General features: G+C 34.3%; 1 protein-coding gene across 3 annotated transcripts; it reads left to right on the forward strand.

Moving 5' to 3' along the window:
* Window positions 1-261: 261 nt before the first annotated feature.
* On the forward strand, window positions 262-17,233 carry LOC18596354 (putative LRR receptor-like serine/threonine-protein kinase At1g56140). 3 transcript variants are annotated; one of them, XM_088807563.1, is made up of 25 exons: window positions 262-569; window positions 3,106-3,295; window positions 3,817-3,888; window positions 4,116-4,187; window positions 4,792-4,863; window positions 5,629-5,700; window positions 5,806-5,877; window positions 5,995-6,069; window positions 6,179-6,250; window positions 6,379-6,450; window positions 6,532-6,603; window positions 6,698-6,769; window positions 6,916-6,981; window positions 7,283-7,345; window positions 7,598-7,642; window positions 7,790-7,851; window positions 7,977-8,356; window positions 8,483-8,678; window positions 8,758-8,919; window positions 9,229-9,347; window positions 9,463-9,673; window positions 9,980-10,211; window positions 10,623-10,773; window positions 10,876-11,141; window positions 16,851-17,233. In XM_088807563.1, the coding sequence occupies exons 1-25, from the start codon at window positions 386-388 to the stop codon at window positions 16,999-17,001; spliced, it is 3,201 nt and encodes a 1,066-aa protein (XP_088663689.1). In that variant the 5' UTR covers window positions 262-385; the 3' UTR covers window positions 17,002-17,233. The 3 variants fall into 3 exon arrangements, with proteins under 3 accessions (XP_088663689.1, XP_017978565.2, XP_088663688.1); XM_018123076.2 differs by lacking the exon at window positions 16,851-17,233 and having other exon boundaries at window positions 277-569; window positions 10,876-11,505; XM_088807562.1 differs by lacking the exons at window positions 3,106-3,295; window positions 16,851-17,233 and having other exon boundaries at window positions 448-569; window positions 10,876-11,505.
* Window positions 17,234-17,692: the final 459 nt, after the last annotated feature.

Raw genomic sequence — 17,692 nt, forward strand, 5'->3', positions numbered from 1 at the left:
TTGTTGATGACCCAACACTTAAAAATTCTAAGAACAATTGAATTTGGATGATGCACCAAAGACCAAACTTGGTTCACGCTTATTCCCCAACCGAGAAAGCATTGCCCGCTTGCCTGCAGGTCAATGGTGCGGGTCCTTAAATAGTAAATGAATCAACTGGCATATAAAACATACTTTTGTATATAGGTATTGAAATTCCGTTGGCGTTTGGGTTTGTCTGGTCTCTTGCAAGTCTCTAACACAACAAAAATTTACTAGTATATATTACCAGTATTCTAACAATAATAGAGAAGTTGTCAAGTTGATATATATTGTCCATAATTGACCAGGCTCCTTCCTAGGCGTTTCTCTCAGCTACAGTGCAACGCTAGATGCTAATTTAAAAATGGGCACTAGGTGCATATATATTCCCATTTCTCTATTCGTGAAAGAAAGGAAAAGGATGATTATGAGTACGAAGATGCCATCTTCTTCCAAATGGTTCTTCTTCTTCTTCTTCGTGATTTCCTTTATCGCTTGCAGCATATCCAATGCCCAGACTCAGAATGCCACTACAGATCCATCTGAAGGTAGTCTCTTTCTCTCCCTCTATATTTCTGCATCTTTGCAAAATCCCATGTGTGCCTGAACTTCTTCAACTTCATGAATGTAAGTCGAAAAAAGAAATGGAAAGAAAATACAAAGAAATAAAAGAACAGTATCGTTCCAAGATCATCTTTATCCAGGATATAGTTGTACTTAGAATTCTAGTGAAACTATCCAAGCTCTTTCGTATACTTGCTGCAACTCTTTAGGTAGCTGCTATTTCCTATAGTCTTCGAACTACGATGGCAGTGCATCAATCCAAATCTTCAACAAAACTCTCTCTCTACAACCAGTCCTATCATTTGTTGGGCTAATACTGTTGGGTCAAATTATCCAAAAAAAGAAAATAAAAAAGTTGGGTTATTCTTGGTTGTCGGGCTGCTATAATTGGCTACTGTTTTACGATTTATGCTCTTAACTCTTAATTGATCAGAAGATTGCACCGCGCGCTTTTGGTTATTTAATTATTTAAAGATGGAAAGTGTTACTTCCTTTTGCAAATAATTGGCTAATTGTATAATTATCTTTGGTTTCATAAAATATCCGAATGAGTTAATTGTATAATTAACTATCTAAGTTAATTATTTAATTTAAAATTTTTGATGTCTACATCATTACAAATTAATTTGTTAAATTAACATGTTAATTAATAATTCTTGATGAACCAACATGTGCTTTGGTTTCATAAAATATCCGAATGAGTTAATTGTATAATTAACTATCTAAGTTAATTATTTAATTTAAAATTTTTGATGTCTACATCATTACAAATTAATTTGTTAAATTAACATGTTAATTAATAATTCTTGATGAACCAACATGTGCTTTGGTTTCATAAAATATCCTAATGAGTTACAATACCCAATTTTGTTTTTATAGAATACATTGATATATTTTCTCTGAAGACAATTCTATATGATTTGTAATTATACTTCAATTTGGTATAATGTTTTAAAAAATTCTTAAATTATTTTAAAAAATTTAAATAAATAAGTTTTTATCTTTAACGGTTGATTAGTTACTATTAATCAAAATGTCACTTATCATTTTTATGATCATATGATGTTGACGTAACGTTAAGATAAAAAATAAAAAATATCATGAAATTATGTTATTATATTACATCATCATTCATTATGACATATCAACATGTCACATTTTGACTAATAATAATTAATCAACCGAATTAAGCATAATAGAATATTTGATATAAAATAAAAATATAAAGATTTGATTAAATGTAATAAAAAATAATTTTTTTTAAATAATTCAAAATTTTTTTTAATTATTATACCTTTTGACTTCCATCAAATGAAGGGTAGTTATCTCCTTGGTTTCTATATCAAACATTAGGCTAGGTATCTCCGTGGTTTCTTTATCAAATATTTTATTATTGGGGTTGTTGACTATATAATTAATCACTGAAAATTAATATAAAATTTTCATATTTATATATTTTAACATTATACCTTTCAAAAAGTTTCTGTTTAATCTTATCTTTGCTGTCATTACCTTCTCAATAAATCAAAAAAAGAATATGTATTATGGAAATGTAGAGATATTGTTAAGTGTCGTTTTCTGAATCCTTTGAGCTTTACTTAACAAGGTGAATAGAAATATTTCATCATTGAAACTAGTTTGGAATCCCACTGAATACAACTTTAAAAGATTAAGAAAATCTTTCTCAATAATATTGTTGACATTTGTATGTGACTGTTAGTTAGTCGATTATCCTATTTTTTTTATTTGGATAAAATATAGAAGTAGTAATAAATTGGATTTGCCCTGAGCTTATCAAGCCTTGTTTTTTAAAATCAAATCCGAACATAATCCGATCAACTCATTTAGTTATTATTTTATTATTAAAATAACTATAAAATTTTACTTTTTATATAAATATTTTACATTTTAAAATTAAATAAAAATACGTTGTTTTTTTTTTTTAAAAAAATCTATGTAATAATCTAACTAGACTAAATTCAAATCTAAAATTTCAGACCCTTATCGTACCCAGTGTCTCGTACCCAGTGTCAATCAAATCTTGTAGATCTTGATAAGTAGCACAATCGTCTACCTAAAAATCGGGGCTCATGATTTATGCGCAAAAGTTAAATAAACAGTAGAAAGACTCATCTCATACTTTTTGCAATAAGCTTGACTTTATATGAAACATATACTGTATAAATCAAGTTATGATAATAGTTACTCTATATAATCTTAGACAAAAGGTAAAGTAGTTCATTTTGATTAGGTTTTACTGCTTCCACATGATTGAATAGTCATACATTTACATAGAGTTCTTTGTTCGACTTCTTAATTAACCATAATTGATTATTTGTACTTGAGTATTTAGTTTATTAGTTAGTGCATGATTTTCTACTTAAAGAATAGGATTCCAATCTCTCTTCCTCAATTATTAAAAAAAAAAAATCATAATTGATTATTTTAGGTAGATATGTATATATTTTTTTTGACATATAATATTTTTTTTCTTCAATATTATGTATGGGAAATTGACAGTAAGGGCATTGAACTCAATATTTCAACAATGGGAAGCACTAGCTCCGGAGACTTGGAACATCAGCGGAGAGCCATGCAGCGGACTTGCTCTTAGTGACAGCGATTCTGTGTTTGAGGATTCTTCTAATAACCCATCTATCAGATGTGACTGTTCTTTTGAAAATGGCACCACCTGCCACATAACTAGACTGTATATATATATGCTCTCTCTCGCTCTCTTTTTAACCCTTCATTATAACAATTCGATAAGGCCAAGGTCGAAACTAATCCACTTCGATTTTTTTTTTTTATGTTATGGTTTTTATGTTTAAAGCTTGTTTGAATATTTAAGGCAACCCTTCCAAACTCTTCCAATTGCACTGGACCCGTAACCCCCTCTCACGACAATAACCCCTTTAAACAGTACTAAGCCCATAACCTTTACGTGGTAGGGAAAAATTTTCATCGTGCTACTTTGCACCTAAATTTTAATAAATAGTGAAATTTTCATGATTTTTTTTCGCATGACAGGCCAAGTTGACATTCATGTTTATCCTTGAATCTATTGTTCTGGGACTGATCCTATTTTAGCAACAAGCATTTGGACCATGCATATTGGATACCTTATATAAACAATCATAATCCTAGAATTCTTGGATATTCCTCATTGTAATGTTGAGCTGAGTTCTTTCTTTCTTTTTTTTTTTAATCCTTCATAACAATTATTTTCAGGAGGGTATTTTCTCTAGAAAAGCGAGGACAGATACCAGAGGAGCTTTTAGCTTTGAGATTTCTAACCTTCCTGTATGAATACTCTCTCTTCTCCTCATGTAAATCATTTTTATAAACCAATTAAAACTACTAACTTTTAAGTTTTTGCAAATGGCAAATGATATACAAATTTTATTTTTACATATTAATATCTATGGATATACGTCTTTTAGTCATGGAAACTGTTTAGATTAGACATACTAATTACAATTGGAGTTTTAAAGAAACTAATTATGACCATTCATTGTTTGGTGATGCAGGAAGATTGATCAAAACTTCTTCACTGGTCCCTTGCCAACTTTTATTGGAAATATGTCTAGACTAGCGTTGCTGTGAGTACTGAAACATTGTGCCATAAATGCATTATTTTCATTATCAGTTGATATTATTTCCCACAAATTTTCAGTGTCTAGCAAGCTTTGTACAGGTTTTCATGGCCTCACAATGGGTTTCCAGCAGCTGTAGTTAAGAATTAACAACACAATGAAAAGAAAGAAAATAGGGTGCTCCTTATTTTATGCATGGTCCTCGCAAATGCTTAATTTGAGTCGCCTAATTTCTTTGCTATCTCCTATACATATAATTAGCTTATAATCTAGTAGTAAAGTTTTTAAGTATTTAATCGAATTACTGTCGAAAGAAAGGCGGCTTTTATAATGAAGGAAAGGCAACAATAAGCTTGTGTTAGTAAAACTTGGAGTAAAATGTTTCCTAGTATGAATGAAGTCATTTTTTTGTTCTGACATATGGTACAACCTCATCCTCTTTTTTTCTCTTTTTACATTGATGTGCATACATTCATTTTTACTTTCTGAGAATGGTAATTGTATTTATTTGAATAGTAAAATTCGATTGATTTAAGTTACTATTGTTGGTAATTTCTTACTTAATAAGAGATGCTGATTCTTTGGATGACACCTAAAAATAAATTGACAGGTCAGTTGCTCAGAATTCATTATCTGGACCCATTCCTAAGGAGATTGGAAATCTTAAGGATCTCTATCTGCTGTAAGACTTGAAGAAATTCTCTACAATGAAACATGAATCATCTTGTTCATATAGCATACTTCCATCATATAAATAAAAATGTAATTCTCTCTGCTATAATATATATATATATATATGCATGCCCATGTAATTAAGGTTAAGATTTAGTTAATGATTTCTCAATTAAATTTTGCTTAATTCATTTATTCTGGCTGCTGTTTGGAAGGAAGCTGCTGCCTGTAATTTGCTAGCTAGGTACTGGACTGTTTGCTGTAGTGATGTGTTGCTCTGATATCATGAAAAAAAAAAAAAGTGATATCAGCTCTTTTCTACAAAATTTAAACAAATAAGTGATATTTTTCTTCTTTTATGGACAACCGTATTTTTTTTATCAGAAGATAATTCTGTTGGACATCTGTAGACTTCCTGCTTTATTAACTCTCAAACATATATTTTCACTTGAAGATTAACAATATTTGAGGTATAGTTAAAAAAGGAAGCACCATAAAAGAGAAAAGTAGGTATTGGTCATTCAAAATATTAATTTCTTTAAGATACTTGATTTTTAAAGACTTGACTTTCCTATGAGGCTCTTGATCTTAAGAGCAGCAAAATCTAATGAAGTGATTGCTTGTTCTTTCTTTTCTATGTTAAAATTGCATTATTTAAATATGTATGCATTCCTATACACCTATATCTACCTATGCATGTATACCGACTACACATATAGAACCCCATATTTTGCCGATTTATTCACAAAAAAATCCGATGGTGTGTGTCATGCAGGTCTCTTGGTACTAATAATTTATCGGGAACGATCCCTCCAGAGCTGGGTAATCTAGTTAAACTTCAGCAACTGTAAGTTATAACCTTGTCTCTAGTTTGTTTTAGGCATGCAAGAATTGCATTAATATTTTTATGGTCATAGGAAATTAAGACAACAGTGGTTTATGACTGTGACAGTTACATTAACAGTTGTGGATTGACTGGTGAAATCCCCTCAACATTTGCTAACCTTCGAAATTTGAAAATTGTGTAAGAAAGACCAAGAATCATGATTCTTTTGTATGCTTATTGCTTTTTGTTTCATCTGCTCTTGAAAATTTCCTTAGCTTACCTTGGCTTGGTAATAGTCAGCTTGTTGAATTTCAGGGGAGCATCAGATAACGCTTTCACAGGCAAAATACCTGACTTCATTGGCAATAACTGGACAACGCTTCAATCATTGTAAGTTATCAAAACAATTTTCTTTGCAATATTAAAAAAAAAAAAACAAATAAGAAAAATTAGCCCTATTCTGCTACTTTCTTGAATTGTCTGTCACATGAAACTACAGGAGACTTGAAGGGAACTCTTTCGAAGGGCCTATACCATCCAATATTGGAAACTTAACCTCACTGACGATTCTGTAAGTAGATTTTTGTTTTTCATGTTACTCCACCACCCTCCAAGCCCCCACCAACCAGGCTTTCTTTCCCGACATAGTCACACTTGAATGCAGGTAATATCTGATATCAATGTGTTTGAATCATGTAGGCGAATTTCTGGTATATACAACGGGAGCTCTTCTCTCGATTTTGTTAGAAAGTTAAAGAACATAGCCGACTTGTGAGTTAAACATACTCTTTAACATCTTCTTATGTCATCCGTGACTGACTAACAAACATTTTTTCTTCTTTTTTCCTGTAGAGTTCTAAGGAATGTTTTACTAACTGGTAGTATTCCCACTGATATCGCTGAATTCCAAGCTTTACAAAAGCTGTAAGTTTTATTCACAAATTAACTGCTAGTAGTGTAACTTAATTACAAGTTTTCTCTGCTTTATTAATATTTATCAATTTCGTTTTTCATCCAGGGATTTGAGTTTCAACAACTTAACAGGCCAAATTCCAAGTGAATTATTCAATATGAATTCTCTTACGTACTTGTAAATTCGAAGAAACCATCCCCTTCAATGCTTGAAAATCTCATCTATGTCAGGCTTATCTATAATATGTGTTTCTGGCCTTGTGCTTTTCACTTGACTGACATTCTTTCTTTTGTTTCTTATTTTCATGCTGTTGAAATGGCCAGGTTTCTTGGAAATAATAGTCTGTCAGGTACCCTTCCAAGTCAAAAGAGCCAAAGTCTTAAGAATATGTAAGTCATCCTATCACACTAATATATTATTGAATCAGTTGCCAGCAATTATTATGATGAGTGATGTTTTCACTCATTGCATCATTTTGAATCCCAATTAAAGTCATTTCTGTCCATGAGGAGCGTTTTTAAGTTATATGAGATGGGGATGATGAGTGATGCTGCTTGTAGACACCACCGCTTGATAAACATCTATAACTGTAATGCCATTAGTCAGAGTCCAGTAAACAGAGGCAGTTGAAAAGTATATCCTGGTTATGCGTTCCTACTCACCTTTATCTAATGTAATTCTCTGATGCAGAGATGTATCTTACAATCATCTATCAGGAACTTTGCCCTCATGGATGGACTCAAGCTTACAACTGTATGTCTCTTAAACCATGACTCTTCCTTATCTTTGTTTTCCAATTTTGATACTCTGCTTTGAGCATGAGGCTTTCTGGTGCTCAAATGGAGCATATTTTTTCTTAATCATCATTAATATAGATGTAATATGCCTAAAAACAATGTGACAACCGGTCCCATATTTGAAATACACGTGGGATGAGGAAATTCATCAAATATTTACAGACACGGATTAAAAGAATAACTGATCGTTTTATGGCATTCTATGTAGGAATGTGGTGGCCAACAACTTCACACTCAACAGCTCAGACATAAGGTGAGTTATTGCCCCTACCACTCAGTTTATATTTTTCCCTCTCCAACTTTTCCCTATGAGTAAATGGCTGCTGCTGTTGCAGCTATGCGATGCATTATTTTTCAAATGTCAAATCCAGATGAGCAATAATATTTTCAAATTCCACAGACTTTTACCAGGATTGCAATGCCTTCAAACAGGTTTCCCATGCAACAGAAATGCTCCACGATGTAAGCTTCTCTAAAACTTCGGTATCAGTCTATGTTGTTGAAATTTTAATTAAATATAGAATCCTCGGGAGATAATGACAATAGCTTAGTTATTTGCTAATCATATCTCAATGTTGGCATGGCAGATGCAAACTTTGCAATCAAGTGTGGCGGTCCACAGATGATTGCTGATGGGATACTGTTTGAGGCTGAAAACAGTACTCTGGGCGCAGCAACGTTCAATGTAACCAGTACACAGAAATGGGCAGTTAGCAACGTAGGTTTATACGAAGACAGGGAGAATCCAATGTATGTGCAAAACACTTTTGCACAAGTGAAAAGCACCAACACTCCTGAGATTTATCAAACTTCAAGGATATCCCCTCTATCACTCAGATACTATGGCCTAGGCCTTGAGAATGGGCCTTATACTGTAAATTTGTTCTTTGCGGAAACAGCTTACCCAGATAGAAGCACTCAGTCTTCGAAGAGTCTAGGAAGGCGTGTTTTTGATATTTATATTCAGGTATTTCTCTCAATTATAGATCATAACCTTCATTCCCTCTATTTGCAGTGTTTATATGAATACAATATGTTCATTTAATTTTACATTGAGGAATTTTAATGCTATATCTCACCACTGCTTCCCTAGGGATCCCTCAAAGTGAAGGATTTCGATATATCAAAGGAAGCAGGTGGAGCTGAGAGAGCAATTGCTAGGAATTTCACTGCTAATGTGACAGAGAACCATCTTGAAATTCACCTGTTTTGGGCTGGCAAGGGGACCTGCTGTGTACCAGAACTAGGTTACTATGGTCCATCCATTTCAGCAATTAGTGTTGTCCCAGGTAAGAATCTTTATTTAAGATTCTTCAAATGTGCTTATCAATTTTCTGCTGCTTCTGATACCTCTATTTTTTTGCTCAGATTTTATACCAACTGTTAGTGGGTTACCACCGGGCTCTTCTAAAAGGAAAAACCGGGCAGCATTGATTGTTGGTGTCGTAGTTCCTGTTGGAGTTGCAGCTTTGATACTGATATGTGTAATTATTCACTTTGAGAGAAAAAAAGAATATGATGATGAGGAAGGTATGAGCATGCGTACATCAAAAAGTACAGAGTAATTCTATATCAACAATGAGTCATGTCATTAGCCCACTTTGGTACCTGCAGCTTCTGTAAAGGTTCTATGCATCTGTTAGCACGTTGAATTCCAATTTTTAAAAGGGCACAATCTGGTCTTCTAAAAGGCCTTCTGAGTTTAAATTTGTGATGCTTCTCCAATGTTGGCACTATTTACAAGTCTTTCAACATTATATTAAATATTAATCTTAGAGAGTTTTTTGCATTTCATCACTACAACTTACAGCCTACTCCTTGCCTCACTTGACTTTTCAGTGCTTCTCGCAATTGGTCCTAGACCAAACACATTTAGCTACGCTGAGTTGAAAGCCGCCACAGAAGACTTCAGTCCTTCAAACAAATTAGGAGAAGGGGGATTTGGAGCAGTCTACAGAGTAAGCTATGTTTTACATTTTTAGCATGTTATCATGATGCTGGCCTGACATGTAATGGAAAAAATTTGAGAGGATGACTTATATTTCAACCTTACTAAGTTAAGGTACCTCATAGGGTACACTTTCTGATGGGAGGGTAGTAGCTGTGAAGCAACTTTCAGTAGCATCTCACCAAGGGAAAGGTCAATTTATTGCTGAGGTAGCTACCATATCAGCAGTGCAACATCGCAATCTTGTCAAACTATATGGATGCTGCATCGAAGGGAAAAGGCATCTCCTTGTTTATGAGTATCTTGAGAACAAAAGCCTTGATCAGGCACTCTTTGGTATGATGACACTGTATAATTCTCCCATGCTTCCTCTGTTTGGACTTTGGAACCGTAGATAATAGGTTCCCTTCATTTACAAAATTGTTAGATAATGGATCTAACTTATTATTTTACTACTGCTGTTGCTGAAACAAATGAAAACATAAAAGAATGGATTTTAATCATATGATTAACAAGTGCAAAAATTATTTTCCCTTGTTCAGTCTTTTGCAGGAAAATTCGATTATGCGCATGCCAATATATTCCATTGTTGATTACTCATTAGTGAACTACTTAATAAGATTTCTGGCACTATAAATGCAGGACGCAGTGACTTGCATCTTGATTGGGCAACCCGCTTCAATATCTGCTTAGCAACTGCAAGAGGGTTAGCTTATCTTCATGAGGAGTCTAGGCCAAGGATTGTACACAGAGATGTTAAGGCAAGTAACATTTTGCTTGATGCAGAACTGTGTCCGAAAATATCTGATTTTGGATTGGCAAAGCTATATGATGACAAAAAAACGCACATCAGCACTGGGGTTGCAGGAACCATGTAAACTTCTTAAGCCTTTAGTTCAAATGTCCTTCCGTCATGGCTTTTTTAGTTATTTGTTTATCATTATAATATTCTTTTTATAAACTGACCACACTTATACTAAGCCAGTAGTAAAATGTAAAACTTTTGCAATAAACACAACTAATGACAGATTGAAGTTAGCTTTTAAATTTTTACCGACCCCCCGTCGCCCTTTTTTCTTTCCTTGTCTTTTGTAATTATTATGCAATTGTTAGGCTGATGGTACTACTCTCACTATTGCCTCATGTACTAAATTTCAAAGGCTTGAGGCTTAGCATAGACCTTACTTCCATCTAAATCATTTGACTCCAAGGTTTCAGTTACAGAGTAACTAGATATAGGAATTTTCTGAATAAACATTCACCATGTGATCTAATTATCTTGAAGTGGCTACCTGGCGCCAGAGTACGCAATGCGTGGGCATCTCACTGAGAAAGCTGATGTTTTTGGCTTTGGTATTGTTGCTTTGGAGATTCTCAGTGGTAGACCAAACTCTGATAACAGCTTGGAGGATGGCAAGATCTATCTTCTCGAATGGGTAAGTACTAGGAAATCTTTTTTCATGTTTAGTACTTTTGTGTACCTTCAAAAGGACTTTAAAATTAATGATGCATGAGATTTATTTCTACAATGTTTCTAGGCATGGGCTTTACATGAAAATAACCAAAGCTTGGATCTGGTTGATCCAAATTTAGTGGAGTTGGATGAAAATGAAGCTCTCCGAGTGATGGGAGTGGCACTTTTGTGCACCCAGGGATCACCAACGATGCGGCCGCCAATGTCCCGTGTCGTTGCTATGCTTGCAGGAGATATTGAAGTGAACGGTGTCATAAAAAGACCAAGTTATCTAACTGACTGGGATTTTAAGGATTTAACAGGCAGCTTTATGACAGAAGATACACAAAACTCCATTGCATCTGAGAATATTGACAACAATGGTAATATCAACATTAACCCAAGGGCAGCACCAAATCTTTCTTCGGTAAATGTCACCGAATGTAGTGACGTTATGGAAGGAAGGTGAGAAGTGTTGGACATTATCAGCGATAACAAGGGAAGAATGAGAAGAAGAAAACCTTTTGATAGATTTGTATATTTAAAAAGTCATGTCTGTGCAAAAAGACATATCTTTATCTATAAATAAGATTTGGTTTTTAGAAAATGGACAAATAGAAAAAAATTGTAATCACTTTTTCTAGTTTTTCCAAATTTTTCTCATATTGTTTCTATATTGTTTTATTGTAAGAAAAACTCTTTAAAAATTTAATAATCTTGTTATATGGGGATGAGTGTTTAATATATTGACTTCGTTAATATAAAATATAATCAATCACTAAAGTTTAGAAGATTCACAAACATCCATTGCATCTATGAATACTAACAATAGTAATATCAACATTAACCTAGGGGCTGCACCAATTCCTTCTTCAGTAATGTCACTGAATTCAGTGACATTGTTGAAGGAAGATGAGAGGTGTATATGTCACGATCCAAAATGAACCAAGGTTTATACATATTAAAGGCTATACAATGCCATTAAAATAAAACTACCAACATTTGTACAAAAAACAATGGAGTGGACTTGTAGACAAGGTTCCTACTGGGTGCCAAAATTGTCGATTTATCCAATCAACATTATCAATTGCTCTTACACGGGAACCTCACAATCTATTTAATTATTTGCTCATGGCAACAAACAATGAGGTGAGTCTCCAATAACTCAGTGAGTGAGTGGAGAATAAACAAGTACAATAGAGGTATATTGTTCAAACACAATGATATAAGAAATAACAATTTAAATGTACTCAAGCATAATATTTAATCAAAACTCCTCAGAGTACGTAAGTATACGTTTAACCAACTTACCTTCTGTGAACCATAATCCAAGATTTGCCATATACTTACCACGTCGATCAAGACTCATCAAAGTACGCAAGAACGCAATATTCTTTACTCATAGTCTCTGAACATCCAAGAATTGTAAAAAGAAGGTAACAAGAGAAGGGTTCTTTTAAGTAAAGAAGACAAGTCCAGGGCTGAGGTCTCTGATGGTAAACAAGACCACAAGGGCTGTAACACTTTTTTAATAGTCTGTATCATTGTCCTAAATACATTTTTCGGACAGTGTAAAGTCAATAAGTCCTCCCGAGAAAACAAGACACGTCTAGGGCCGAGGCTGCTGATGGAAAACAAGACCATGGGGGCTATAACACCTCCTTACTAGACCATATCATTGTCCTACAAGCATTCATCAGATGTAACCATGCCAACATCAGTTAACTGTTGTCATTTCATGTGCAGGGATCATTCCCATGGCCATTAAACATCATTTATACATAATCGAGAATGTAGCATAATCAGCCTTCACATTTCATATTCACCATAGCTCACTAATGACCTTGTCACGTAGAAGTTGTAATTGTGATAAAGGCACCAAAGTAACATTTGTGCAAGCAAATAGGCGAGGTCACTAGACCGTAACCTTGAATACCAAAGCAATAAAGCTCAATCACCACCATGTGGCTCATCAAACATCAAACAAAATTAGTGCATTTGGGCATTTCATCAATCAAATATATAACATGGCAGTGCACAATCACATTTATGCATGCCTACATCAAACCTTAATATCTAGCCTAGGCATAATCAATCTAGGCAATATATCACCCAATCATGTTTCATGGCAGTGCATTTACATGCGTTATGCATTACATGCATTAATCTAAATATTCAAACAAAATACCCCACTCACTTGAAATTTACCAGCACAACTCACCAATAACTTACAAATCCTCAATTCTAGTTGGTTTCCAACTTAACAACAATTCTTGAAGCTTAAATTTCCCTTAAAAAGAATTCAAGAGCTAAACTCTTAGTTTCAAAACATTTCTAGCATTTCACAACCTAGTTAAATTTTAAGTCTAACTACTAATTCTTAATTCACATTCTTCCTCTAGGTTCCAAGGGTTAAGGTAGTTAAAATCTTACCTTTATAGTTGATTCAAATCTCCCAAAGCTCTAAAATTTCAACAACTCAAGGGGAAAACCAATTGAGTTGAAACCATAGACAATTCTTATTTTTGAGCCGAATTAAATGTAGTTCAAAGTGTTAGGAAGCTTAATCTTACCTCAAGTATGATTTTTCCAAGCTTTAAATGCTCCAAATGAGCCTCAATCTTCAAAGGGAATTATAGGGTTTCAAATGTAGGGAGAAAAAGCTTTTATTTCCTTATGGTTTCAAATGGACAGAATGCCTAAAGCCTTGCTTTATTTTGCCTATTCATAGTGATGAATTGATAGATGTAGGAATCTATTGATACATTTGTCAATGTATCGATAGAAATTATATAGAATGCTCTCTGCCCAATTTCTATTGATAAATTGAGGAATTTATCGACACATTTTTCACAGAATGTCCGCATTGCAAAATCTATTAGTACATTTAGTGATTCTATCGATAGATTTTCAACAGAATGCATCTTGGCCCAAATTTATCGATACATTCAAGAATGTATTAATAGAAATTTTATAAAATGCTTTCTCAAGGCATTCTACCATGAATGTATCGATAAATCAGGAAATCTATTGATACATTTTCTTCAGTGAGCAATTTTTCAACACTTTTAGTTACCTAACTCCAAATTTAGACTTCCAAAACCATTTGTTGTTTCAACACTCATCTTAATGTAGCTAGTATGCACCACATTAGCCAATATTCAATGTCAAAACATATAAACACATAGTTTAAGTCTTAAAACCTTATCGAAACATAATATTTCACCATTCAAGATCCTTAAACACATAGTTTTTTTGTTCATATGCTAAGTACATATATTCAAATCTCATGGCAAGTCACCATATGGTTCAACACAAGTCACACATAACCTTAGTCAAAGTTGAAGGTGTTACATCTTCCCCTCCCTATAAAAATTTGGTCCCTAAATTTAACTTAAGTGTACGAAGCAACATTGTACCTTAAGCCTCAAAGATATGGGGATATTTTGACTACATTTTCTCCTTTAATTCCCAAGTTGCTTCCTCAATTGAGTGCCTTAAAACTTTGATTGAAGCAATATCCTTGAAGCAAAGCTGTTTTACTTGCTAATATAATATAGCTATGGGTTGTTTGTCATATGTAAGTCAATCTAGCAATTGAACCTCATCATACCAAATCACATGTGAAGGATCGAGAATTCCTAAGTATGGATGAATGGAAAATTGGATGAACATTAGGCATATTTGTCAATAATGCCAACCAATATGCGACTGTGCCTACATGCTCTAAAACCTCAAAAGGGTTTAATGTATCTCGGGCTTAATTTCCTTTTTTGCCAAATTGCTTAACTCTTTTGGTTTGAGAAACTTTCAAAAACATTGTCTTCTACTCAAACTCCAATGGCTTTTGCCTATTATCGGTGTATACTTTCTGCCGCCTTTGAGTCGATAGCATCCGATCTTGAATTATATGAACACCCTATTTAGCTTCTTAGACCATCTTTGATTTTAAGAGCTTCTTTTCTCTGATCTCAAGCCATCCAATGGGTGACCTACATTTTCACCTGTATAAGGCCTTAAATGACACCATCTCAATGCTGGCCTGATAGCTATTGTTGTACGTATACTCGGCCAATGGCAAAAAAAGTTTCCATAAATCTTCAAAGTCTAGTACAATTGCCCTTCGCATATCCTCAAGTGTCTAAATCGTGCGCTCAGATTGGTCGTCAATTTGTGGATAATAAGTCATACCAAAATCAAGTGTATGCCTAAGGCTTCTTGTAGCTTTTTCTAAAATCAGTTGGTAAACTATGGTCCCTTGTAGGACATTATAGTCACTAGAATGCCATGTAGCCTTACAATCTCCTCAATATAAATTCGAGCATACTGAGTTGTTCCAAAAGTCATCTTTTTTTTAAAAGGTAGTTTTTATTAATCACCTCACCAAAATGTCATTTCAAGTTTTAAGCATGAATTGCAAAAGACTTTTATGGCATAATCGGTAAGTGAAAAAGATAAAGCTTGTACAGGTTCCTAGAAAAACTAGCAACCAGGACAAAATTGATAACCTTGCTAGATAAGGACCTAGAAAACTAAGCTACACAAAAGGAAGCAACATGCTCAGAAGAGAAAAGGATGGCAGCCTACACAAACAAAATTGCCATTATAAACATAAAAACAAAAGTTTAAAAAAAGTTGATGCACCAAACCACGAGAAGCAAGCACCCTAAAATAGAATACATACCAAGAAAAAGCCCTTTAACATCAACCATGAAACCCATCCTCTGATCCAGAAGTCGAATGGGGAGTAAGTAGGAAGCAATAATAGAACGCCAATGGACAAAAAAGTAGCATTTAGCTTATTTACCAAACCTATTATAATCATATAATTCCACATACATAACATGCCTCTTGATCTGCCTTCTAACTTTATAGCCTTCTCTACAGCTCTCTCTCTGCCACAATTTTTCAAACAATCCTTCATATGGTCTTTGCAACTTTGTCTCCTAAACCAATACCAAATTCGACTTATATGTACTTATAACTCTCCTCAAGGCCCTTCTTTTCTCTCTTATACCAATACCTCTTATATTCCAAGATAATATAATCATAACCAAACATAAAACTAACCCTCAAATATTGACTAACAATTACTACCATGAGTTAAAATGCACTTACCTCCCATGTTGTCACCTCCCTTAAGACCTTTTCCTTTTCTACTTGGAATTCCAAACCACCAAGCTTCTACTAATGTCCATGGTGGCCAAAGCTTCTTTCCACACCCTTACATTCTTGGTCTCTACGTCAAAGTTGCTACCCATTTCTTTGTCTATTAAATCTCTTTCTATCTCCCCTTTACTTACATTAATGTTACCAAGCCTTACTCTCTACTTCCCTCTTTATTGATACCTCTTATCAAGTCTTCTCTTTTCAACTTCCCTTTTTCATGGCTTTTTCTTTATTGACTCTTCTTTTTTTTTCAAAATTTCTTTGCTTGACTCCTTTTTTTTTCTTTTTAACCTTTTTCTCTTTTTTCTTTTCTATTGACTTCTCTCAACCAACTAGGACCATATCATATGAGGTAGATAACCCAAGATCCTTGAACCTCTTCTTGAGCACCTTTTCTCTCTTCACTAGTGATTTTTTTTTCCTTTCTTGATTTATCACCTTCCTTTGATTTTTTTTGAATTTGACTCCTTTCTCCTTGCTCTTACCTTCTTTGGATTCCTCAATCTCTCTCTATCCTTCCTTGGGAGGTTTGTCCAACTACAACCTACAGTGAAAGCTCTCCCACTTGTATCCCCCTCTTTTCACATTGAACTCTATTCACTACTCAAACTTAACCCATTTTGTCGTTGGGTCTTAATCCCACTTGGCCTAGCCTTTGTTTCCCTTGTTAGATCCCAATAATCAACTCCATGTGATGGCCTAAAACCATTCCTTAGCCCCACCACCCAATTCTATTCCAATTTTTCCCTTGGATTTCCTTCTAGCCCATAATGTTCCCATGCATATTTCCTTCCCCTTAAATGATGTCCCATTCCTATTAAAATAGTATCCTGGCCCATTTCCATTATGTTTGACCCCAACCACCTTACTCACTGCACTCTCACCCCATTGTTCCTTCATGAGTGAAGAAACACAAACATCCATTGCATTCGATAGCAGCGACATCAAAAGTACTAAGAACAAGAATATTTCAGGGACAGAACCAATGCTCTCTCCAATAAATGTTACTGAATTCACTGACATTATTGGAGATGAAAGATAAGAGTTGTTTGTTCCACGCTGCTAATACACCATGTCACTATGTTACAAACAGATCTTGGTACCTTTCGTTTATGTTGTTTCTCCTACCGCTTACTTGTGGCCCTAGAAACTGTTGAAGAATGGCTTCATCTTGCTGTCAAGCTGATTCAAAGGCTGAAGGTCACGGGAAATTCAAGTTGAAGAAGATGGAGTGGTTGTGCCGTTTTGAGCATTTAGTCAAGTCGTTTTATGTTTTAAGTGTTTTACCAGTGTTTTACATTTTGGTTACCAAGTTACTTTCCCAAATATTGTTAGGGATTGTTATTTCTTTACTTATACTGTGTCGGTTTGCTTGTTATGGTCGTTAGGCATGTGTGGCTGTCTTGGGAATCTAAGCACGGATGCCTGTGCATTATTCCCTCAGTTGTTTTGGGTGAGCCAAGTGCCCTTACCTGGTTTGCAAAGCTTTTGTATTTCTCTCTTATGTAACCACCTATAAAAACGGTTCTTTTTGTTTTAATGAAGTACGGTAAAAGTGCACCGCTTTACGCTCAACAAAGTTTTCTCTCCCCTCTTTCACAATTAGCTTCCCTCTGTTATTCTGTTCATCAAATTTTCCAGAATTCATCAATCTTCAACAGAAACTACATTCTCTGCAGATATACACAATGAGTTGTACTCTCTGCAGATATATACAATGAGTTGTCTTATGA

Source organism: Theobroma cacao, chromosome 6 (genome assembly GCF_053813885.1).
Source record: "Theobroma cacao isolate CCN51 chromosome 6, ASM5381388v1, whole genome shotgun sequence".
NCBI lineage: Eukaryota > Viridiplantae > Streptophyta > Magnoliopsida > Malvales > Malvaceae > Theobroma > Theobroma cacao.